The following is a 27087-nucleotide window of genomic DNA, read 5'->3' on the forward strand; positions in this document are numbered from 1 at the left end:
TCAACCATAGGTGTTGTATAATCATTTATGACTTCCAAAATTGAGAGAATTAGAGCGTTTGTTTGATAATAAGTTTACTTAGGTTCATATTACATCATCCTTGCCAACTAGATCACTCATGCATAGTTGAGATTCATAGGTGCCAACAAGTTAACAGCGCAATACATAGTTGAGCTTAATAGGTGGAGACTAGTCAATGAATAGTTGGAAGCAAGTGAATCATTGTGCTGAAGCTATTACATGGATGTTTTCTTCCTCTATATACTGGAGCTTTTCAAAGAAGAGATTCGCTGACCAACTCTCCTCAACAAAAATTCTAGATCATTGTGAGCCTCATGGGAAGCCTCCATAGAATGCATTGTCCTTCAAAGAAAGCATTACGCATAAGCATGAAGCAAGTTTTAAACAGGTGATAAAGCATATAGCATAAACATTGCAACTCCAAAGAGTCTAAATCATAATGCAATTCTATACCTTCTAAAACTCATCTCCTTGAGTATGTCATCAATAGGAGGAACTTCATGCTTGGGTTCAAACCGCTAATCATGCACACAATTGTTTCCGTTAGAACTTGGAACCACCAATTAGAAATAATATTAGGAAAAACATATCTACCTGCACATTCTCTACAGCTAAAGACTTCATGTCAATCTTGACATGCAACTTGTACACCAAATCTTTTGCTGGTTTTTGTTGGTGCTTGTTTTGTTTAGCTTTCTGATGCTTAGTTGATAAACCTCTAAAGGTGAAGGTAACCACATCCTCTTCACAACTATCTACACTCCAATCACTAAAAAAAGTCATTACTTTGTTTAAGAGTTCTAACCTGCAAACAGACATCAACATGTCGAAACTTCAGTTTACCCATTCAGTTTGGCATGAAAAATAGATCTTATTATGATGTATGCATGTGAAACTGACTTTGTATGCATCTCATGTAAAGACTGTAAATATTTGTAATACTCCTCTAGTTTTAGATTCTCCTCATCCAGCTCCATTATCTGCAGAGAGGAGGCCGATCCCATATATCCATGGTCATGGGTTGCATCGTAATCAAAAACATAAAACATGAATGTAAAGAGGTTGTTTAAGGGATAGGAGTTTCACCTGAATTTCCATCTCTCCTGCAAGCCTTCTGAGTTCACAAGCCTTACTTTCAAGGTTGTCTACTTCGTTATTCAAAACTGTAGCTTCTTCCTACAAGAAGTTCAAATGTACTAAAAACTGTGTATAGACAATGAGTCCTAATCCTATTAAGAACCACATAATATATATCAATGGAACTTGTAATCTTGAACCTAAACACGAACCCTATATAAACAATACATGTGATTTACCTGTCTCTTAATAAAACAGGTTAACTAGTTTTACAAAAACATCTAATCATTTGAATTAAGAGCACATCAACAAATTTTTCATTCTACTTTTTGAACTCAGCTTCTCACAAACACTAGATTACGTTTTTGGAAAGGTCTTAAACATGTATTTTGAAAGCTGTTATGAATATTCTCGAGTATCCGGTAAATATTCAATTAGCTTGTAGTATTGGAAGCTCAGAAATATATACACCATAATAGAGCTGAATATATGCAGAACTGGACAAGGAGAAAAATAAAGAAACACATCAGCATAGCATGTGACCTATAGAATCCTTATAATATGTAACCAATGGAATATCTATCGAAATCCAATAGCAAAGAATCTCGAGAATATTGAAAAAGATTTTAGTTTGCTTACCATTTCATCTCCCGCCTGCTTGGATCCCTCTAGTAACTGGAATTGGCAACAATCACACATTATCAGCTATAGAATGTACATCATCATAGTATTCGGTGTTTAAGCTTCAAATGCCATACTTTTCTATCACATTCATCAAAGTGATTCAGTACAGACTCCATTAGCTGGGGGAAGTTTTCCATTGCTACACCAAATCAAAGTGAATCAAATAAGTATGTACATCAACAGTAATGTAATGATAAGTTGTACAAGAGGCACCTGCTGCAAATGTGCCAATGAGAGTTCCAATTTCTTGACGTTCCTTTGATAATGCGGATCGTACATCATCAAGTTGATTTTCTAGAACTTGCAAATCACTTTCTGAATGAATCCAATACATACTTCAGAACATCAAAAGTTTTTCCAGTGAATCATATAGTGCATGCTTCATCAGCAAAATAAAGTGACATGAAGGGGTTGATTTATATACACCCAACATAATAAATCAAAGCATTTCATCTTACTGTTGACTCATAACACAACTTATGCACATTTCCTATTTTCACAGAAAAGTGATTAGAATAATGTAGAATTGGTACACATAGCTTGACTCTGCCACGCTTTTACAGACTTTTCAGTAGATAGTTCCAACTAATACACTTAATAATGACAGGACATGGAGAGTTTGATTCCATGAGCTCAATCCCTATTTTAACCAGTGGAAGGCCAGTATAACTATAATTCATGCTCGTATTAAAAATTGCAATATTCCCAGAGTCCAAACTAAGTATAAAATAATAATTCTGATGAATAAAGTGAAGTAAATAAACTGTGTTTAACTACTGATAATTTTACATGGTACCTGCAAGCATAACTAAAGACATGATTCAAAGCCATTGACAATCATTATTCACATAATGTACCCAACCACAAAACCATATACAAATAATTTTCGAATCTGGCATAGAAATATGATTCAAAAGTATTGAATGCATTATACATGGACGCAATGCCTTCAGAGAGTAAACATAACAAATCTGAATCTAAAATAGTCTGTGCTGTGCTTATACATACATACATACATACATACATACATACATACATACATACATACATACATACATACATACATACATACATACATACATATATATATATATATATATATGTTCGCATGTGCATGTGTAATAGGTAGTTATACATTTTCATGCAAATTCATACCATACGTGAACATGTATTGTGACCTAATCAAATTCAACACAAAGACCAAGACACCAATCTTGGAATATCCAGAAAAAACTAGTTTAAAGACCAAAACCAAGTAATCAAAAGTTGAAATTGGAATTGTGGATCCAACAAAATACCGTTCACATCCTCAACTGCAGACTCTGGTTCTAAGTAGCTCTCCAAAAACAGATTTTCAGTTTGAACCTGAAGAACTTCCTTCTTAAGTTGCATATACTCATTCTACAAAAGAAAACTTCATTCAGTTTGATCCGGCTGGATGTACCATTTCTTGAAAAAAATCAATTTTACATTCACCATTCGCAACCAGTTTCAATATTTCCCGATAACCTAAAACAATTTTTGGATCAAACTGAAGACATACAGAAGTGCATTCTTTCAGTGTGATCCCCTAAACTCCTTTGATTTCAATTACCCATAGCTTGGAAGGATCAACATCAGCATACTCAGCTGCCGTCAGCTTGAGCGGTTCAATGAGTTCACTTGTATCAGACACATCGTCCCTACATCTTGCCAAGTCTCTGTTCGAAGGAAACAGGCAATAAAAAGAAAGGAAGATTCTTGAGCGATGGGATCTGCCTTGAAACGAAGCCAAGATGAATTGCATACATGATTATACAAAATGATGAGGAAATGACGACGATGAAGGAGGAGAAGAACCTGCGGATATTGAGAGCCTGAGTTGGAGGAGATATAGCTGTGGCAACGGGGATGTTCTCAAAATCGAGACGTTTCACCGTCAGATCAGCTGAGAGAGGACTGAGCGGGAGTGGGGGGGAGCTTCCATGGCTGTGACTGTACATCTGTACGTAACCTCTTTTTCTTCTGTGTCTTACTACGGATTCCTTCCCTCTTTCCTTTTGGTATGGCCTCCTTCTGTCTCTATCTCTATCTCTATCTCTATCTCTATCTCTATCTCTATCTCTATTTCTTTCTCTATCTGTGTCTGTGTCTGTGTGCGTCCGTCTGCTAGGGTTTCAATCTGCTTCTCTGTCTGTCGGAACCGCAATCTCTCTTCTCGCCACAATTTTCAAATTTCAAATTTCAATTGTCTCAAAGCTTAACAGTATATGTATAATAAACAGTATATGTATATGTATGTACTTCCTTCATTCACTCTCTGGATGATGATGATGAGGATTATTATGGAGATACATACATATGTCCTGATACATCATACATCACATACATAGAGTGAACCATACGTGCATTCGCGTTCGAGAATGATTCAATCAGACATGTATGGGAAATCATCTGAATGTTGGATTGGATTTATAAGTTGAAAAATAATAATAATAATAAGGATTGGAATTTCAAAAAATGACTATGGTCTAACACAATTGAAAGTTCAAAACTTAGGAATTACTTAACTACTAAACATTAGAAAGCACTAGAAAGCACGAACATAAAAATCAAATTGTTCAAAGTCATATGTAATTGTATTGATGATGAGCTCATCTTGCAATTATCAATGTTCTCATCTCGCAACAGTTAGTGAAGGTATCAATTTCTTCACTTTAGAAACTAAATGCAGAAACAATTACCAACACATTTCCCCTTCCTTTTACGGATACCATGTTGGACGTACTGGCAGGCCACGAGAGGTACAACTTTCTAGACAGGTTCAGTGGCTACAATCAAATCCGAATGCACCCCGAGGACCAGGAAAAGACAACATTTGTGACTGAGTGGGGTGTTTTTGTGGCCGTAGCAATGATGTTCGGGTTGAAGACAACACCTGCCACATTCCAACGTAGCATCGAATATATTTTGGCCTTAATGCAAGTATTTCTAGATGACTTTGTTGTTTACGGCCGCCAACTGGAGCATCTCGATTAGTTACGTCTCTACTTGGAACGTTGTCAACAAGCTCAGCTAAACCTTATTCCGGCGAAATGTGCATTTAATGTATTGAGTGGTGCCCTACTCGGGCATATCGTGAGTTGAGATGGGATCGCAATGGACCTAGACAAAGTAAATACCATCCTGGCCGCTCCAGCTCCGACCACCGCAAAGGCTCTTAGCTAGTTTTTAGGGCAAATTCGATGGCATAGCCGAATGCGATGATACTTGGCCGATTTCGCGACGCCGCTACATGCAACGGTTCACAAAACACCCTTTTGATGGACGACAATAGAAGATGAAGCATACAAGGCTCTAAAGATCATGTTGTCTCATGCGTCGGTTGTACAACCGCCCGATTGGTCACAACCCTTCCATGTTTTTATCGATGCATCCGACGTGGCCATCGGGAGTGCAATAATGCATATGACACCTCTGAATTGGTACCGGCCAATCTACTATGTGTTAGGGATAGTACTAGAGGCAAGGAGAATTAGTACTAAAGATAGAGGAGAAGAATGAGTATTAGTACTAAGATGGGAAAGAGTGTATGAGAACCACGTGAGAGAGAGAGAGAGAGAGAGAGATAATAATGCCCAGATGGATGTAGCTCAATTGGTAAGTTTGCCTAGATGGAGACCAGGTGGTCATGGGTTCAACCCTTACATTCCACAATGGCATCTAGTTAATTAAAAAGAGATATATATGAAGTATATGATAGAGAGGTGAGGAAGTTGCGTTTCAAACCCACAACGCAATGCTTGTAGTGCTAACAACTTACCACTAGGGTAAGGTAATTACAATAAAAAAAAAAAGAGAGAGATAATGATGACAATAAGAAGTATATTATATTATATAAAGAAAGATACAAGAATAACTAGGAGGCTTATGACTGGCACTGAACTGAATTGGTTCGGAATAATGTCTTATGCCTCTATTTAAAGTGTTGTGAAGATTACTCTTGAAGTTTCTAGAATGTTCTTGAGTAATCTAGAATATACATGAATTTCCTATAGAAATAATAAATGAAACTAATATCTTTTGTATTACAATTTATGGTTTAATGGTAAGGGTTCAACCCATGTAACACAATGTCATGGGTCCAAATCCCTTCGGAGCCATACCATGCCATATCATGACACTACCCCCCCCCCCCCCCCCCCCCCCTTTAAGATGACGAGTGTGACTAATCGTCTTAGATGGAGGACCCGGTTTCTCGGGATATTGTTGATGGAAGTTCTAAATAAGAGCTTGAGCATTTGCGACATTCTAGACTGGTTCTCAAGTACGCTCGCTTGGACTATAGCCTAGCCAATCGACCAAGTAGTAGAGCTTGTTGCGAACAATCTTGGAATCAAGGATGGCAGCAACTTCATACTCCGATCCTACGTCAAGCTTGATCGGGGGTGGAGGTGGTGTAATACGATTAAGAATGGTGTTATCTTGATAGGGTTCGAGAAAACAACTATGAAAAACCAGATGTAACCGTAGTTGCAGAGGTAGATCAAGACGAAAAGTGAAATCATTAATTTTTCCGATAATACGGAAATGACCTAATCGTCGATAATCCAATATATTGCATGGTCGAGTAGTCTTGATGTGTCGTCGTAACAACCATACTCGATTTCCAATGTCAAAACAGGACGGAAGCCGATGAGGATCTGCATAAGCCTTCTGTGTTTGTTGAGGTTGATGTAAATGGGGTTGTTGAGCTTCTCTCCCAAGGGGGTTTCGATAGTGAGAGAGCTAGAGAGAAAGACAGATAGAAAATGACATAAAATGTGAGAGGGGAAAAAGGTATATCCATTACATGCCCCATAAGGGGTTTATATAATACATAATGTAATGGTAAATAATGACCGTTACAAAAAGACGACCATTACACTCTTGTCACATGCACATAATTGTGCATGTGCTCACACATACTCATCCTCACACATTCGTATACATATTACATATTACACACCACACGATACACATTATACCCTATTCATCCCGTACACCTATACGGATAACACATGGCACGCTTGTGGGACAGTGCATTGCCCGTTGAACCCACAAGCCCATGCCGAAAAAACTCTTATTGACCGGAACTCCATCGGTCTTCTCTCACAGTTGGAAATTCCTCAACCGGATTACTGCTCGACGATCAATAACTTCGATCGGAGCTAGCTTGACACAAACTTTCTCGTTTGGTCAGCATAATCGCACGATTGGATCGCACACCAATCGTTTTATCCACGATGGTACCGTTATTTAGGTTTATTAATAATTGTGGGTGTGTATATATAGACATATATATGTTTTTCTTGTGTAGTGATGAGTTGTGTTTCCGAAATTTTATGTCTTACCCCTCGGGATTTTTTTTCTAAAATTATATTAAGTACCCTCCGGTTTTAGAAATTTCATGTCCCGCCCTTCTATTTCCAAAATTTGTCTGCATGCCCTCGAGTTTCTGAAATTTTTCTTTCTACCCCTTTCTCTTTTCTCTTTCTTCGATTTTTGAAATTCGTATTCCAGCCTTTCGATTCTAGCGGATGGCGGTGGTGATGATTGTAGTGACATCCAATTTATCAACAATCTTATCATCTTTAATTTTTTACCATAAAACATATGCTCCATTGGTATTAATAAAAAGCCTGGAGACAGTATACAAATAGTACATAATATTGTTTCATCTCCACCAGTATATCTGAAATGATTCTAGTATTTGTAAAAACTGTTGGGAAAAAAAAAAACAGCCATAAAACACAGCATTGATTCCAGTGATCTGCTGCAGATTCCATGTCCTCCGTCTTTCTAATCATATGTGTCAGGTGTAAGAAGATTTCCGTCTCTGTAAGAAGATTCACCATCCCAACAGAAACAATTGCAAACAGATCTGAAGTGATTCCAACATTTGTAAAAACTGTTGGGGAGAAAAAAACAGACCATGAAAATGAAATGTACTATACTAATCTCCACCTCTCACCCCATTTGCTTCGATCCCCACAACTTATTCACTCTCCCTTCATGATGTGCTTCGGCCCCCTCACCATCATCACTCCTAAAAACAACCAAATTGCTTCATTCAATCCACCTCCACCATCTCGCCGAATGCCACCAATGTCCTGTGGAATTAACAACAAAATAAATAAAAAATTCCTCATCCCCTCATGAGCTGCTTCGATCCCCCCCACCATCATCACTCCTAAAACAGACACATTGCTTCCTTTAGTCCACATCCACCATCTCGCCGAATAGCACCAATGTCCTGTGCAATGAATCAACAAAAATGAGAAATTGTTCCTCATTCCCTCATGATTTGCTTCGTTCCCCCACACCATCGTCACTCCTAAAAACAGAGAAATTGCTTCAATCAAACCACATCCACCATCTCGTCGAATACCACCTCTGACCTATACAAAAAACAACAAAAACAAGTGAATAATGGTTCCTCATCCCCTCATGATTTGCTTCTGTCCCCCCCACCATCATCACTCCTAAAAACAAACAAATTGCTTCAATCAATCCACATCCACCATCTCGCCGAGTACTGCCAATATCCTGTGTAATTAACAACAAAATAAGTGAACAATGATTCCTCTCCCCTCCTGATCCGCTTCAGCCCTCGCACCAACACCACTCATCCTCACACCATGACAAAGTTGCTTCAAATCCCACTGCCATCATCCCGCAACCTATGAGAACCATAATATCTGTCTTAAGTCAACCCATATCTAGGGTATCTTGCTTCCCCTATTCCATCTCACCGATTAACGCGGCCCTGTAATCACAACAAAAAATGAGCGAAAATCATTCCTCGCCTTCTCATAATAATCTGCTTCAGCCCCCACTCCAACATCACTCATCCTAACCACAAAAAACAGAAAAACGGCTTCGTCATGTCCCCATCTACCATCTCACTATCTCCGATTCGACAATCCTGTTACACTAACAACCAACAAACAAGTAGAAAACAAACAGAAATCCTCACCTTCTCCTAGTAATCTTCGACAACCCCCACCACCATCAGTCATCCTAATCACAAAACAACTTAAACCTATTTCAACCTGTCCACATCCACCATGTCGATGTCTCTGATTATCACACGAAATCTGCCTCATACCACTAAAATCTTCTTTTACTAGCCTGATTCAGCATCCAGAACATCATCCCATTTCCTCATATCTTCTTCTAGCATATGTATATCTTACCTACATTAAAATAGGCTTCATACATGCCACCACAGTCTCCTCCCTGTTATCTCATGTTGTTCGCCATAAGAATGGTACTGGTGGCGGGAACAACCAACGAGGTGGCACATAATTCCACCTAACCTCTGAAGGAATAGCTGACCAAACTCGTCGTAATCTCTTTCTTTTTCGAATGGCTGTGTTTCCATAGCCTTTATACCTGTCATACTCACCTTTAACCGAATGTACTAATAAATTCCAAAAAGACTTTACCTGATCCACAACGTGAATGTCTTCATCATTGTATAACTTGGAGCACCGAGCTTTCCAAAGAACCCATAGAGACAACGAGGAGACAATCTGCCAAACATAGCTCCGCGAGAAGAACTTGACTCCCTGCAAGGATCTTGAAGTAGAATATAACTGAAAACTTCTTACATATAAAGACAATGAAGAATGATTATAATGATAAAAAGCCCTTTGTTGATCCAACATTCCCCAAAAGACTGCACCCCACGTAAAAATAGCAGACTTATACTTACGACCTAGAAGCCTAAGAATTCGACACCAAAAACTTTTTGCGGAAACACATTCCCAAAATGCATGATGCAATGTCTCATCCGCAAACCCACACATAATACATGACCGATTACTCACCGATCCCCTCAATAAATGACCTATTGGCAATGCATAATGAATCATCAACCACCGAAAATGCAATATCTTATTCATGCATTTAATAGACCAAAACTGTTTCCAAAACATAACCATATGAGTAGATGAAACATTACCTTCCTCCCAATACTTTTTTCCAGCAGGTATCGGCTCGGTCTGCCTCAACATAAAATTCCTACCAAATGCTACTGAATATTTAAAAAAAGGAAGGATCTTAGTCGAAGAGTCAGATATGGATAATTTCCAACCATAATCCGTTGGATCCACTGCAGGTCATCAATAGGTTTAGAGTCTAACATCGAAATATGAGATGAAAAATTAACTATTAGTGGACTAGGATCGATATATATATTTTTATCTAATCTAGCAATTACTCGCATTGGCAATTGCTTTGCAGCCAACATGATTTGAGACTCCTCATCCACTAGTATCAACCTACCATTGTCCAACACTTCATAAAAATAAATGCTACCATTTTGATCATATAACCGAGCTCCTATAAGTATATTGAGTGTCGAGAACATACCGTACCAACTCTGAAAATGATTGAATTGCAATGTAGGCACTGTGACCTGATACACCCTGGACAATTGTGATAACATGATCTTAGCCCCTCTTAAGTTCGATAACCTATTACTTTGCTCCAGCGTAGAGGACTGCATAAACCTTATCCAATCCGCAACCGTATGAGCTGGTCCACTATCCATTGCAGCCCATGATAACCTAGGGCGTAAACCCAAAACACATGCAGCTTCATCAGTAAATAAAGGATTCCATATCAATGGTTGACGCATAAATTGATGATAGCTTTTCGGTGGCAAGAAAACAAGCGCTTGCCGAAGAGTTTCCCATGCCCGAAAAATTCCATTGAAGAAACGCAATGATCCATCATTGGACTTAGGTAGCTGGAAATCTGCATTAAAGAACCATCTAAGACTATCCTTCCATTGACCACCTACCGAAGGCTTGACCTTATATAGATGTTGCATCCATAGCTTTTTCCATAACTCCTGTCCTGGCAATAAACTCCTAACAACATGTTTAGTAAGTAAAGCTTTGCTTTGCATAAATGGATCAATCAAACCTAAACCACCTTTTTGTTTAGGTTGTATCAGGATAGACCAAGTTACCTTTGCTACAGGATTGACTGACCTATTGTTCCCCCAAATAAAATTCCGTACTAAACGTTGAACTTTCAACATTATTGACCTAGAAAACAGCCATGTAGATGCTATATACCAAATCGAGGACAACAACACCGCATTAGCTACAACTACACGTCCTGCTAAAGATAATTTTTCTTTATTCCAATATACTAATTTATTTCTTAATCTTAACAATAAGGGTGCAATCATATCTTCTGACTTTAATCCCACACCCACTCGACAACCTAAATACCTAATGGACTGACCTTGAGGTATCCATGTGAATCCTAAAGAGGGTACATTAACTGGCGGATCTCCCGAAGCGACGCAAAAACCTGATGGCTTATCCCAATTTATCAATGCACCCGATGCATCTGAGAAATCATCCACAGCCTTCTCATGTTGTAAGCATAGTTCTCCAAAGAATTTTTAGACTCCCCTTTCTTCTTGTGTTCTTCATCTTCAGATTTGTATTTCTCTGCATCTTGCACCATCTTCTCAATCTCTTCCTTGCTCAACATGATCCACCACCTGATTTGTGACTAGTATAGCTATGTCATACTGATGTGCATACTGTTTCAATTTGCTGGAAAGCTTAAAGAACCACTCCATTCTTCTTGCAAGATCTCTTCCATTGTTATCAAAATCTGATCGGAAGAGTGCAGCAATGGAATCGATGATCAAAAGCTTGATGGGCATGGAGGGAGGGCAGACAAGGAGGACTCGAAGATGTTCTAAATAGTCCCATGATTTAACCTTAAACGTGCACAGTCCAATTGATGACCATCTTCTAAAAAGATCCTTATGGCTCGATTATCCTTTTGAGTGTCACCGCTCGCAAATCCTTGATATGCCATGTCAAACAATGGAAAATTCCCTTTACCCTTGAGAAGTTGTGAAAGTTCTTTCCATTACTCAAGAGTAGGATCCACCCAGTTGGATTATGGGCACAAGCATGCAGCATAATGATGGAAGCTCGTGGAGCTTTCTTCAAATCCTCCTTCAATCTATCAAAACCCAAGCCTCTTGTGTTGGGCTTGTAATATCTATATGTAAGCTGCTTGACACCAACATCCTTGAAGATGTTGTGATGATTTGACTCCCGACCACCAATATGACGTTCTGCTTCTCTAACACATTCAAGCACAACATGTTTCCCCTCATCACTGCGATAAGCACCTATGCTAACGTTGATTTTTGTAGGATTAGTGTTGGCGAGGAAGGTAGAAGTGACGCCAAGGATAGGGTCGTGAGGGGCAGGTTGAACAGAGCTCCACCAACGAGGAGCAAGAGCAACGGAGGCCGTGAATAATTGGTGTCGTGAAAATCCATCACTATGTGTGGATCGTGAGGTGGAACCGCCGGGGTTATGGATGGGAAGGAAATAGGGCTCACACGCACAACACAAGGAAGTTTTACACAAACAAGGCACGAGTATTCGAACGCGTTTGTGAAAAGGAAAGGTGCATGGGCAAGCCCAAATCAACCCCTAGTCACAAGGCAAATGAATGCATGTGAGAAAGGCTTACACACAGACACACAAGGAAAAGGCTTACTTACACACACGAGAGACAAAGTTTTGAACGCGTTTGTGAAAAGGAGAGGTGCATGGGCAAGCCTGAATCAACCCCTACTCACAAGGCAAACGATTGCACGTGAGAAAGGCTTACACATGGACACACAAGGAAAAGGCTTACTTACACACACGAGAGACAAATTTTCGAATGCCTTTGTGGAAAGAGAGGTGCATGGGCAAGCCCGAACGCTCCCTTGTTACAAGACACGCGAACACACAAGCAAGGTTTACACATGGGAGACACAATTTCGAATGCCTTTGTGAAAGGGGAGGTGCATGGGCAAGCCCTAACGCTCCCTTGACACAAGTCACACGATCACACAAGCAAGATTTACACTAACACGAAAGATTGAATGCCTTTGTGAAAGGAGAGGTGCATGGGCAAGCCCGAAATGCTCCCTTGTCACAAGACACACAAATAGATAAGCACAAATGACAATAACATATAAGACATGTAAGTTTGAATGCCTTTGTGAAAGGAGAGGTTCATGGGCAAGCCCGAAACACTCCCTTGTCATAAGACACACAAACAAATAAGCACAAATGATGATAACATATCAGATACGTAAGTTTGAATGCCTTTGTGAAAGGAGAGGTGCATGGGCAAGTCCGAAACGCTCCCTTGTCACAAGACACACAAACAAATAAGCACAAATGACAATAACATATTAGACATATAGGTGAAACCAAACATTAGTTTATTACAATATAATAGATTCTTTTATAAAATAAGAATCAATTCTACAACGGGTTTGATATGAGACGGTGTGGCCGAGAGGAAGAACTGGTCGATTGTCGACACGGCAAGGGCAATGTTGGAGGAAAAGAGCATGCCCCATTTCTACTGGGCTGAGGCGGTCCGGACGGTCGTCTACATCCAAAACCGAATCGGTGACAAGGTGTTTGCGCATGAGCTGTATTTCAGGCGCAAGCCGAATTTTAGACACCTTTGGATATTCGGTAGCATTGCATATATGCATGTGCCAGATGAGAAGCGGAGGAAGTTGGATGCAAGGTCGGAGAAATGGATCTTGGTCGGTTACTCGCATGAACAAAAGGGGTATAAGTGTTATAACCCCCGGACGAAGCAGGTCCAAGTTAGCTGGGATGTTGAGTTTGATGAGACGGCATCATGGTATGCCTTACCGGATCCGACTTCCAACCCCGGCCCGATTCCGAAAGATGAGGCTAGTGAGCCCGAGGAGTTCCAGGTAGAAGATGAAGATTTCGGCACTCTAGAAGAGAGTTCGATCTCATTCCGGCTAAGTGGACCGAATGAGCGGCTGAGTCGGGATGACCAGTCGAATGAGGAACCGGCGAGTAGTGGAGACTCTGTCATGCTCTCCCCGTGCAAGGAACCAAGGACACGGTTCACGCGCAAAGAGAAAGGGAAGAAGAAGATGCCGGAATATGAAACCGGCAACGTTGAGTTGGATCAGAGCGAATCCGACTCTGGAAAGGATAAAGGCGAATCTTCGGGAACAAAAGTCCGACCTGGCCAAGAAGGGCCCCAAATCGGGTAAAACCAAGTTATGCCGGTCTTATCGCCTGAAGAACCCAGTTACGCGGTACAGGTACAATGAGTACATGGCGCATCATTATGCGTTCATGACTAAGGTGGCAGAAGTGCGTGAGCTGGAGAGCTATGTAGAAACGGCAAAGGACGCAAATTGGTGTGCCGTTATGGAGGAAGAAATGCGGGCACTAGATGCCAATGACACATGGGACCTCGTTGACCCTCCCCGACATTGTAAATCGATCGGATGTAAGTGGGTGTATAAGGTAAAGTACAATGCCGATGGTTCGTTTAACCGGTACAAGGCCCGGCTAGTGGCGAAGGGATACGTGCAGACCCACGCAATCGACTATGACAAGACCTTCACTCCGGTAGCGAAGATGACGACGGTTCGTGTGGTACTGGTAGTTGTTGCGGCAAGGGGGTGGCATCTTCACCAGATGGACGTGAAGAATGTGTTTCCTCAAGGTGACCTTGAAGAACGGGTCTATATGATCCAACCTCTCAGTTTCCACACGGAGATGAACAAGTCGGTGGTATGCAAGCTGAAGAAGTCACTTTATGGCCTGAAGCAAGCCCCCCAAGCTTGGAATGCGAAGATCACGCACTGGTTGCGTAAGATGGGGTTTGTGGCCTTCAAGTCTGACTCTTCATTGTTCATTCGGCAAGGTCAAAATGGTCTGGTTTGCATCTTGCTGTATGTTGATGCTCTAGTCATCACCGGACCCGGACTCAATGAAATCAGTCGAGTCAAGTCCTAGCTGTCGGACGCATTTGAGATGAAGGAACTGGGGGACCTTCACTATTTCCTTGGGATCGAGGTGATCCAAACCCCCGACGGCATACTACTCTCACAAAGACACTATGTGTTGAACATGTTGTATAAGTTCGGCGTGACGGAATGCCGACCGATCTCCACACCACTGGATAGGAACCAGAAGCTTCGTCCCGACTCCAGACCGGCCTGTGATGAGAATCGGTTCTGACAAATCGTCGGAAGCCTTATATATTTGACAATCACCCGACCCGACATCAGTTATCCGGCCGGCGTGATCAGCCAATATATGCAGAAGCCGACCATGGAGCACCTTCTGTGCGCACATCAAATTTTGCGATATGTGAGCAGCACGAATGACCGGGGACTGTTATACCGGCATGGTATAACCGAAGAGCTAGTCGGCTACACCGATGCCGACTGGGCCGGCAATGCATCGGATCGCCGATCCACCTCTGGCTATATGTTTTCCCTTGGTAACACGGTTGTTGCGTGGAGCAGCAAAAAGCAGCCAACAGTGGCTCTTTCGAGCACTGAGACTGAATACCGGGGCGCTACCATTGCCACCTGTGAAGCCATTTGGCTTCGGCGACTACTGCACGACCTATGGATCAAAGCACCGACCCCGATCCTGATCTACTGCGACAACATAAGTAGCATGCAGCTCGCCAAGAACCCCATATTCCATACTCGCACAAAGCACATAGAAGTGCACTACCACTTTGTGCGTGAGCGTGTTCTGAGCGGTGAAGTCGAACTTTGGTATGTTCATACGGATTGGCAAGTTGCCGACATCTTCACCAAACCGCTCAGATCGGACAAGTTGCAGCACTTCACCGAAATGCTTGGTGTTCAGCATCTCGACGTGCCACACTTGAGGGGGAGAACGGGTAAAGACACTAGAACGGGCAAAGGCAAAGAAACTACCGATTGCGCCGGTGAGGGAAGAATCGAAAGAGGGGGAGACAAGAAGAAGAAAGGAGCCGAGTCGACAAAGGAAGTTGACACATCCGAACAAGTCAGAACAAGCGGCAGCAACGGCAGAGTCAAGAAGGACAGAGCCGACTGAAAGAAGAAGGCCAAGACCCAGACATGGTTCGATGTGGTGAAGGGCCTGGAACCGGAAGACAAATCGGGAGCGACCGATTCGGACAAGAGCTGGAATGAATCGGAGACAGACGATTTGTTTCAACAAAAGGATTTGAAAGAACCGGATCAATTCAAGGCCAAGAGGACGAGAAGGCAACGAAAGTCAACGCCAACACGAAGGAATCGGCGAATTGGCAAGCGCCGAAGTCACAACAACGAGGGAGCTGAATTGGGCCTGTTGAGCAGACAAGCCGACCGAGGAGGTTGAGGTGCGCAGAATCAGAAGGGTCACGGCAAACGGGACCGGACCGGACCGGACGAGGAGCGCGAGCGAGGCGGAGTGACACCAGAAGGAGCCGGGTGGAAGGACCGGCTGCCATGGAGACTGACACTACGATCCGACCTCAAGTTGAGCTTGAGGGGGAGTGTTGAGAGGCAAGCTCAACCGAATCCGGATCGGCTGAATAAGCCTGAGCCGGATCGATGAGCCGGTGAGCTGGGAGCCGGTTAGCCGTATCCAGCAGTAACCGGAAGCCTAGTAGCAGCCTAGACTACTAGGTAGTTAATGTTTCATCATTAGTGTCAGACGCTCGTGTGAGCATTGAAGTACACCATACTTTTGTCAGTCCTCTTAGGACTTGTATAAATAGTGTTGTTGAGCACGTTGTATGGATGCAAAGAACTATTATTGTTTTGTAATAGATTATTAACATTCTGCTCATTCTCTGTCTCTCCCGCGTACACTTTGTGTGTCAATCAACATCTCTCTCTCTCTGTTGTTATCCGTCTAAACAGGTTGTCTAACGCTTCCGCACCCTCGTTTTTACACATGCCTTGGTCGACTATCTGTCCGACCGACACCAAAATTTTGGTGATTGTCGGCACATGCAAGACATTTCTCATGATTCCCTTTTGGCTGACATGGCTAAGAGGGACATCTCCAATGTGTTCAATGGGGTGAGGGGTGTCATCACCAGTTTCGACGACCCCCAGCTGCTCTGGCTTTTCTAGAGTCAAGAACCACTCTTGGTGATTCGTCATGTGGTTCGATGCTCCTGAATCCACATACCATACCTCATTCAATGTCGAGGTATTCACCGCCATCGAGTTAGCTTTGTGCTTCATGACGAAGGCGGGGCCCGTGCCGGCTCGCCCTGAGCCTTCTGCGTAGTGCGATCTCTGACGCCTATCTACGTCTCCTCGGCTTGATCCGGCCTTGTCCGAATCGGCTCGTTTCTTCCAACACTCGCTCTCTCTGTGGCATTTCTTGCCACAATACTAGCAGTCCGTTGCGGCTTTCCCTTGCCAGCTCCCGGTCCCCCTATTTGTGGATTGTCCGGAATTGTTGTCGGCATTCTGATTATGCCGTAAATTCAGCTCTTGTCGACTGCCTCCATTGTGTGCCAACCCGCCTCGTCCACCACGACCACGTGACCTCTTTGCCTCCGTATACAACATTTTGTTGTCGGTGTGCGTACTCGTGGACATGATCGCGTGGTTTTCTTCTAGAGCAACATCGATTGAAGCTCGAAAAATGACGGTGTGTTCTCCCTTGTGCAGACCGACGTTAGGAATGCTCCGAACTTAGATGCTAACCCTCCAAGGCAAACCTGCACCATTTCATCCTCCTTGATGTTCACTTTGACGGAGGCGAGAGAGTCGCAAATCTCTTTGATTCGAGCTGTATAATTGGCCATAGATAGATCTTTCTACCGGACATTGCTTAGCTCATGCCTGAGCTGCAACTTCCTGGCCGTCGTGCAGGCGACAAAAATCCTTTTGAGATTCGCCCCTGCGTCCTTTAGCGTCTTGGCATCCCGAATGTAGCTCAAGAGTTGATCGCTCACACAGGACGCAAAACAGTACAAAACTTTGCTTGCTGCCTGTTCCTAGGCTAGGAAGTCTCTTTGTGTCAATTCGGGTGCTACATCATTAGCTCCTTTGATATAACTCCAGTAGCCATGGCCGAGCAGGTACTGATGCATCTTAAATGATCAAGATGCGTACTTGCTCCTATCGAGCTTTTTAGTCAGAAGCGAGCTTCCCATTCCTCTGTCCATATTTTTGTCGTATCTTTTTCGAAAAACGAGAAAACTTGACTCTGTCTTGATCGCTTGCTTTTTCTGTCGGCTGTAGAGGAGTCTCAACCCTCGTGCTCTGATACCATATAAAAGAATACGATGTGCGGAAGTGTGCATACAAGACACGGAGTATAGTGTTGATGTTTGGAAACACAATTGTTCGGTAAATGCAGAGAACACAGAGAATGAGAGACAGAGAGAGCATACACAAAATTATTTCAAAGGAATAACGCTCTGTACATACTTCGTGCTCGGTGAGCACTTTTTATTCAAGCCTTGACAAGTGGGCTGACACAAGTACCGTTAGTACTTGAATGCTCATAAATGAGCCTGAAACTAATTTTGTATACAATATTCCTATTTACTGTACCAGGAATATAGTCTATTAACGGCCTACCCGAGTCCCTCACCACATGGCTCTCAGTTCTCGATCCTACGGCCGATTTGGGTCTCTCCGATCGGTCTTCAACCGATTTGGTTCTTGGCTTCTTCCGCCACTCAACTTGAGTTGAGCTTGCTCACTCAACAACAATGTACTAAACCAAACACTCTAATACCATGTTAATAATTAGGTAATTAACTATGGTTAATTAGTGTCTAATTATGTGAGTAGTTGATAACGCAGCAAAAGATTATGTGATATGTGTGTGTATGTGTGTGAGAGGAAGACAAAGAGGAAGTTACACTTATGAATAATAAGATAAATGGGGGATGATTAACAAAAGTGTAGCTAAAGACCTTTCTCTATATTAATAACCATCAAAATACAATGATATCCACAATGTGGTATATATACATCTCATGTGCAAGGGTGCACATATGTGAGGAGAATATAGGTACAAGGATGTAAGGCCTATATTCAATGAACTTGGTAGTGAAGGTTCTAGAATGTATCCCACTCAAGTACAAAATCTTATTTAAGGCTTTAAGTTCGACACTTCTAACTAGATTCTAATTATGTAACTACTAAGTTACATGGTTAACTAAATAGCTAAACCTAATTGTGCTTGATATCTCAATAGGAAACATGTTCGATATAATCAATTATCAACCCCAAGTTGTCAATTCATCCCCACATGAATTCTTAAGAGTGCACAGTTTATGATAGCGCCCTAAATGAGGAGTAACTATTGTGCAACCCAACCACATGGGTCGATAATGTTTCAATGTAGGAACCGTGGATGAGTAGGAGATAATGTATTTAGGAAAGAGGGAAGTAGGATTATAGGATTTACTAGTCAAGTTGACTAGAAGAATAATCTATGGGCAAATTAACATGTACTTAGTCTTGAAGTATATGCCATTGACTCCATTGACTTTAAGATAAGTACTATCTAGCACTAGCTTGTATCGAAGGAGTTGGATCAATCATCATATTAAATGACAAGTCAATTGACAAAAAATGAATATCCCCACTACTATCAACTGACTTGCACATTTAATGTGACACATACCAAACAGAGAATATATATCCACTCTCTCTCTCTTACATAGTGGTTGTGACTATTATTGGTCCCCACTAATTTTGTAGTCAACGAGTCTAGATCCCACCTAAGATTTTAGGTGTGAGTGCATGTGTGGACTACCATTGTGAGCTACTCTAATATGTATTAGAAAGTTATATATTCTAGATTAGTATTTGATAGGCAAGAATCCATGCTTTGACAATCTTCAAAGTGCACAACACCAAGGATAAGTGCAAATATTCCAATCTTTTGCACACTCCATTATTATTACACATGAGCTCACTTATAATAACATAATATCACACACACATTCTAGCACACAAGTTTGTTGAGACGACCATGTCACAACTCAAAGAAGGTAGAAGAAGGGACCAATAAACTACCATGACTTGCAATTTTTTTTGAGAAAGCTATATCCCTCCGTGGTCCTGCTCAAGTAACACACTATGCGCAAATGTATGTGACACTAATCAATCACTTTTACAACATCACTACATGCTTTATTCAATGTATAGAAATTCCTTTGAAATCTATTGCGGCTTCCACATCTCTAATTTAATGTTCATGTTATCTAGCGCTTTATTGTTGTGCCATTGATTTGGTGATTCAATATTATCATTATAATGTCCATGTAAATCAAATACCTTTCCATGAACAAAGATTACTCAATTTAATTGTAAATGGCTTCAAAGATATGTTTCCTAACGAACTACCACCCAATTTGAACTCCAGACACCAAAAGCTCCAAGCCTCCTTCACATAATGAAACATTATAAGAAGTTGACCTCAACTGGTATATTGAAGATCGAGGTTTTTAAAGGTATTGGTTGATCCAAATGCCCCTTGACATGTAAGAACTGGTTTCGATATGTACCTTTTCATCTCCTATCTGTTGCTCTCTATTAAATTCCTCGTATCTTTGTTGTAGCATGTCTCTTCAAATTCCCCCCTTTATCCCTCTTAATTCTCCTCTAATTTTCATTTACCCTTTTCGCCCCCTACTTGGCTTCCCTTTCTAGTTTTCCCATATCTCACAAAGTCCTTATGGGTTTGTCCCAAAATGCTAAGCTAATTAGTTTCTCATTGATCCTCATTGTAAACCATTTGAATTAGCATGATGGCATGCTTATATCATCTGCAACTTACACATTTTCGGATGGAGTCAAATTTAACTCTCTTTGATTTCATAGTCCGTTAGGACCTTGGGCTAGCAGCACCATTGGCTGCGTAAAGGAAAAGCGAGAGCATTCATGATAAATGGTGACTATGAGTTGAACAACTAATGGAGGGAATATGTATGTATATTTGTTATACATATATGTATGTACATACTCTGTCATATACATACATACATATATGTATGATATATGTATGTATAATGTACATATGTACATACATTATGTATGTATGTATGTATGTATGTATATGCAAAGCAAAGACTTCATGCTCCTCCCTCCATCGCTTGAGGCAAGAGGAGGCAGATGAAGATGAGGTATCGATGGCTTTCCAACTCCACTGAAGCCTGCCTCCTGGCAGTCCGCGAGACGCTCATCTTCCATAGCTCCCTCCTCATCGGCAGAAGACTTCTTCCAATTACCAGAAGAAGAAGAAGAAGATGCTCCTTATCCTCCTCCTCTCCTCCTCCTTCTTCTTCAGGCAGGCCATGGCACTTACTCTCTTTCCATACCTCTGCTTCCCCTCAAGGGAGATATATCCCTCTTACAGATGTAGAGAAATACTCCGTCACAGATATGGAGAACTTTGAGCAATTGTCTTCAGATGATTCCGAGAATGAGGTGGAAGATGGAAAGAACGTGGCTCATTTGCAGAAAGCGGAGAAGCAGTACTTGGTCGTTAACTTCTATGTTCTCGTTGACGTAGAGGATCCTAAGCTTGAAGTGGCACGCCATTCTTCTTTCATGGAGGTAGAACTGTACCATCATTTGCTTTATTTTGGTTGGGGGCATATAGATAATATAACTAGCTTCTTGTTAGATGAAAATTGTGCGTGTATTACTAGTGCCTACACACAGCTAGATTCGTAGAAAAAGGTAAGAGTTTACAATTAATGGAGGAGAGAGTTAATTTTATGGCTTTCATTTAGTATTGGTTTTGCAAATTCGCAGCTGTACCGTAAAGATAAATCGCTCAAATAGTAATAACATAAGAAAAACTGAGAAGGTGCGCTGATTGAACAATAATTAGCTTGACATTATGGGATGTGAGAAGATGGAAGGATTCTCTTCTATGGGTTGGGAACTCAGTGACTTGAGCATTGGGATACATGTATTTATGTATGTATGTGTGTATGTATGTGCATGTGCATGTGCATGGATAGATGCATGGATACTATATGTATGTACGAATGTATACATGCATACAATGTATTAATGTATGTATATGCATGGATACTATATGTATGTACGCATGTATCTATGCATAAAATGTATTAATGTATGAATGCATGCATGTATATATGTACAAAGACATAGCGATCTTGATTGGGATTTGAACCATGACGTGTGTGCCACAAACTGAAATGTTCTGATGAAAACGATATGATGTGAGTGGCTGCTTTGGTTGTTAGCAGTGTGCGGCTACTAATGCCAATGTTATGGTGGCCAAAATGAAGATCCATTGATGACACGTCAAAGCATTTTTTATTAGGACCATTAGTCTAACTGAAATTTGTGAATTCAATGACATATGAAAGTTTGAACAATTGCCCTTGTGTAAACTCATGCTTATTTAAGTGGGCATATTGATTCTGGCTACTGAGAAGAAAGTAACAATATTTTCTCGACAAATTGGAGGTTTATTGAGATCATTTACCGGAAAGTGAATGATTATTTTAAGGGGATTGTTGGTCATTGATGTGCTTGCCAGCGAAGGGGACTGTAATTAATCATCATAGCACTTATTTACTCAGGTGTCAGGATGCATGCAACAACTACTGTCGTTGATGACGTTGTCGTGATGTTTTTCGTCCATGGTGAGAAAACCGAGCGGGATAGAGAAAACGGAGATGTGCAACATTGCACATGAACTTAGGGAAATTGTAACATAGGGACAAATAAGCAAACATAAAGCGTAAGGAGTTAAGGTGCTCTACAAAGTTGTTAAGTGTAAATGTGATGTGCACTTTGTAGACTAGAGGGAGGTACATAGAGAATCAGTGTAAGAGTGATAGGCATTGAGTAGGACGGCTAGAGGAGAGAGAGTTAAGGCCCATCAATCTCGAGATCGGGGCAAATATTCTCCTTTGAATGAAAAGGGGAATTGACCACTCCTATTGTATTGTGCCTCACCCCTTACCACTATAAAAGGGAGTGAGGGGTCCCTTTTGAGGGGTTGCCTATTTTGCGTATGGGAGGTATACCACTTAGTCGAGAGTTCTTACCGTTTTAGGGTTAGGGTTTCGTTTAGGGTTTCCTTATTCATCTTCGGTTAAGGTTTTCTCATAGTCGTTTGGTGCGGCCCATGCGGCCACCACTGTTGTAATAATTCGTTTGTTTTAATATAACTTGTTGAGTATCTTGCCTCCGCGATCTCTCCTTCTATGTCATGATCTTATTCTTTCCTCTTCTCCTCTTGAGCTAAGCTTCCATATCATATCTTATTCTTTCTCCCCTACTCCCTAGTCCAAGACCCCCGCGGTCCCGCCTCGGATCCTACACGTACTCGCAGAATATCGCGACAACGTGCTCTCAGAAAAAGTCTGAATTACAATCATTTTTCATTCAGGATCACTCATTAGGGGAACATGGCAATGCTGAATTCATTATAATCTTCTTGTTCTAATATTATCTCTTGGTAGATTGTATATTCATGATCAACTATTTCCTTTTCATGTGCTAAATTATTGTACATGGGAGGACTGATTGTTGCATGTTAATGCACAAATATTAAGCCAGAAACATATTAGATCCAAACATCCAAAGTGTTTTTAAAGGTGTTTTTCTGAGATCATAGAACATGAAGAAAACATCTTCAATGGAATGTGTGATGGCTGATGTCTCAAACGTGAAGGAAACTGAAATAATTGTTGGTCACCAGCGAAGCTACCAATATATCAATGGATGTCTAGAAATGACAAAAACTGTGGCACTAAAAGAAAGCCGTCCCTTACTAATTGATATTCGGAGCAAGACCAAAGTGCAAACGTGAAAATAAGTTGAGATGTCTCGTGTTAAAACTTAGTATGTTCCACCCACTTCATAGGCCTTCTCCTAATCCACCTGTTACCATCATCATTTCATAATGAGAATACTTATCATAATGGACAAGCATCTGTACTCTAAAAATATTACGAAGGATTTCTTGTGCTGCTATGAAACCATATTGAACAGGGTGAATCAATGTACCGAACGGGGTGATTCAAGAATTCTCATCCTCTCATAAAGTTTAAAAGAATGGCTTCTAGGTCAAGTTCAGGAGAGTCAAGCGTAAGTGAAAAGCAATCTCTGAGGACACTTCACTATTTGTAAGAGTATGAGAATGTGGCTTGCCTACCTGTCAGTTGGATCTGTGTGATATGTATGATGCCATAACTGGGTAAATTTTTTGAGACACAGACACAATATAGTGAGTATGTAATAGGCCATCATGTAAAAGGCTAAATTTTATTGAGCATGAATAGAACGTGTGAACTGAAAAAACTCATGAGATCCACAATTATTTTCTTTTACTAGAGCTTCAGTTTTTTTGCCTGCTGAATCCTGATACCTCACACTCATGAACGCCTTCATTCACTTGCACCTGAGCATTTAATTTTTGTAGTTCAAGCTATTGTGGTCTTAGAAAGAAAGTTTTGTTTGTTTTAGAAGCCAACTCAAATATATTAATCTGGTTGGTACTTCTCTTGCATTACAGGGTAAAGATATACATGGGAGAATCTATATCAGCTCTCAAGGCATAAATGCCCAGGTATCAATGTTATGGTTGTGTCTTTGCTCTTCAACATGTGTGTAAAAAGATTAGTAAGGTATTTATTATCCTGAAAGTTGTCAAACAATGTTGGAAGTTTCAGAACAGTAAAACATAACTCAGGAAACACAAACCTTCTAAATTAACAAGAATAAATGCTAATGAGTAGAGAAATGTATCAAGGTTAATTTGGTGCATCATGGTTCAGTATAGTGGACCTCGAGAAGACGTGATGATATATGCACAATGGGTCAAGGATGATCCACGATTTTCTCATCTCTATGTCCAAGTCTCACCTTCTTTTAATGGTCACGCATTTCCCAGGCTCAGACTACAATATAAGCCTTCTCTGGTTCAGGTCAGTTGCAGCTTTATTACAATTTATATCGTAAGCACTGTTTTGGGGAGCTGTAAAATGTGACTGAATTATAGAAGTTCCTTTTTACATATCTTGTGAAATCCGCTTGTGAAGGTAGATGGTGGTACACTGGGCCTTCCAATAACTGATCCGTCATCAAGAGCTGTCCCTTTGTCTCCGCAGAATTGGAAGCAGAGATTATTGCAAGCAGAAAAATCAAAGCTTTTTCAGAATTGTAATATGCCTGGCAAAGAGGATAATGGCGAGTCAATAGAGAGGCCCGTGCTTCTTTTGGATGTAAGAAATGGTAGGAGAATTTGTTCAAGGACGAAGTATCAATCTTTTAGAATTCTTAAATTTATCATGGAAGATTCCTGAAAGAAAATATTATTTGATTCCTTTTTCTTTAGAGTTTCTGTCATGCATTCTTGAAAGTGTTTTCATCTTCTTGATTATTTTAATAATTGATGGTTGTAGGTTATGAATGGGATATTGGACATTTTAAAGGTGCACGAAGACCTCCAGTAGAATGTTTTAAGAGCACTGAATTCGGACTACAATATAATGAGGTTTAGCCTTCAAACCCAAATTAAGAGAGACACAAATATAAGAAATCCAGGGAATGAAACATCCTTGAGATTCTAGAAAATATACCAGATTACTGTAGTATAATTCAACCTCGCTCATGAATAGATTAGATTATGATTTGCCATTGGATCTGATCCTCAATGCGTCCTCATTTGTTTTGTTTGTAAAAAAACTATCTTTTGCATGAGCTCCAAACATCAACACACTATATGGCCAGAAACCAAGCATCTTCTCTTGTTTATCTGGGTGTGGGTGGCGTGAAGATTGTAATACAATTCATCTTTTCTTTAATAATGGACAGTCTATGTGATATGGCCAGGATAAAGAGGACCCACTTGCAAATGTGGACAAGGAGAATACCGATGTACTAATGTACTGCACAGGTGGTATACGTTGCGATGTTTATTCAGCCTTACTAAGGTATGGCTTCCGTCATTTTTAGTTTCAGAATAAAGTTATTTACACATCATTGACTAGGGAGGGGGGAAGTTGGCCTAATGATTCAGACCCTTGCTATAGATCAGGAGCTCAATTTCTATCCTCGCTCTCAGTTGTCAGAAGTGGCGATGGCCCTGTTTAGGAGAGAAAATAAGACTTTTCGCACTAGAACAGTGGGAAAGTATCGTCTTTACACATCCTAGTTTCATTTCTTTTGTTAGCTTATTTGAATTTTTAGATTCTAAACATGATGGTGTAGTGGTGAAGTTAGTGCTCTACACCTTTACGATTACAGTTTTGATGTTGCATTCATAATAAGAGATACTTCATATTTTAGTTTGAGTTCATGTATGCCAGTGGTGTGAACCTGAAAAATGTCTTTGTAAGATTGACATTGATGTTTTTTCCATAATACAAAGAGTGAAAATGATGAGCCATTTGCCTTTTGAAAGGAAATCTCCAGCATCATAAATTCTCTTCATATGTCATGAACAGAAAGCAGGGTTTCAAAAACTTGTACAGTTTGCAAGGAGGAGTTGCCAGGTATCTGATAGAAGAAAATGGTGAAAACTGGCTGGGGAATCTATTTGTTTTCGATTCTCGTCTTGCCGTACCACCTTCGAATTACAAATTAGACTTGGATTCTGGCTTAAACGTGATGAGTAAGGATGTAAATGATGAGTTAGTGACTCACACTACTCAAGTGGAATTTTGCCAATGCAGCCTATGTAATGGACCTCTTTCGAGTATAAGACATCGCAATTGTACGAATCTGGACTGCAATAAATTGTTCTTGTAAGCTTCTCTTACTCTGTTTATACTATTGATTGGAGCCAATTTTTAATTGAGATTGCAAGTTTTTTTTGATGACACCATTTTTTTCTAAATTGAGAAGTAAATGGTATGTAATTCATAAACATCATCTGTGGTTTATTAGATTGGAAGTATTAAATACGATCCAATAGTTTAGTAGTATTACAAATTCCTAAAACTAGTGGTTCATATATGTAACTATTTTTGGATGGCTTTACAGATGTTGTGGGGAATGTGCTCATAAAATGAAGGGATGTTGTTCTTTTGGGTGCACATCTGCTCCTCGTCAACGGCCGTATTTGGTCGATGCTCAACAATACAAACGTTGGCATAACTACAGGAAAGATGATTTGTTGGCAAGGCCTCCCAATTATTTGGGAACAAGAGCTAAACGGAGACTACGACGTCTAGAACAAAGCCAGAAGGCAAGTAATTGAAATAACAGAAGACTAGACGTCCATTTTGCCGTCCCGGCTGGTCACTAGGTCCTCATAGACATGCTTCATATTGTTCAATGGGGTGGATGTTTAACCTCCTGATAATAAAGAAAGGAAATATTATGAAAATTTTTATGACACATGTATCTTGAGATGAATGTTTCTCTACTATTGGGTTGTTTCAACCTTGCAATCTAAATGCTCTATTATCTCTATTTATCATGAA

At 40.7% G+C, this 27087-nt stretch overlaps 2 protein-coding genes across 2 annotated transcripts; one reads left to right on the forward strand and one right to left on the reverse strand.

Annotated features, from left to right (window-relative positions):
• LOC147854517 (uncharacterized) lies at positions 1–22715 on the reverse strand. Its single transcript, XM_087331079.1, has 12 exons — positions 22702–22715; positions 3622–3786; positions 3377–3482; positions 3081–3183; positions 1996–2097; positions 1857–1921; positions 1738–1779; positions 1108–1197; positions 922–1001; positions 616–826; positions 475–539; positions 1–363 (listed from the first exon to the last, which is right to left on the reverse strand). Exons 2-12 carry the CDS (start codon positions 3762–3764, stop codon positions 258–260), a joined length of 1113 nt encoding a protein of 370 aa, XP_087187205.1. The 5' UTR covers positions 3765–3786; positions 22702–22715; the 3' UTR covers positions 1–257.
• On the forward strand, positions 20968–27087 carry LOC147854518 (rhodanese-like domain-containing protein 8, chloroplastic). The gene is made up of 8 exons (XM_087331077.1): positions 20968–21226; positions 24174–24227; positions 24436–24585; positions 24700–24892; positions 25063–25154; positions 25493–25593; positions 26107–26406; positions 26645–27087. The coding sequence occupies exons 1-8, from the start codon at positions 21053–21055 to the stop codon at positions 26859–26861; spliced, it is 1281 nt and encodes a 426-aa protein (XP_087187203.1). The 5' UTR covers positions 20968–21052; the 3' UTR covers positions 26862–27087.

Source organism: Azolla caroliniana, unplaced genomic scaffold (assembly GCF_043228905.1).
Source record: "Azolla caroliniana isolate FFs.n. ecotype wild unplaced genomic scaffold, voAzoCaro1.0.p SCAF_15, whole genome shotgun sequence".
NCBI classification, from domain to species: domain Eukaryota; kingdom Viridiplantae; phylum Streptophyta; class Polypodiopsida; order Salviniales; family Salviniaceae; genus Azolla; species Azolla caroliniana.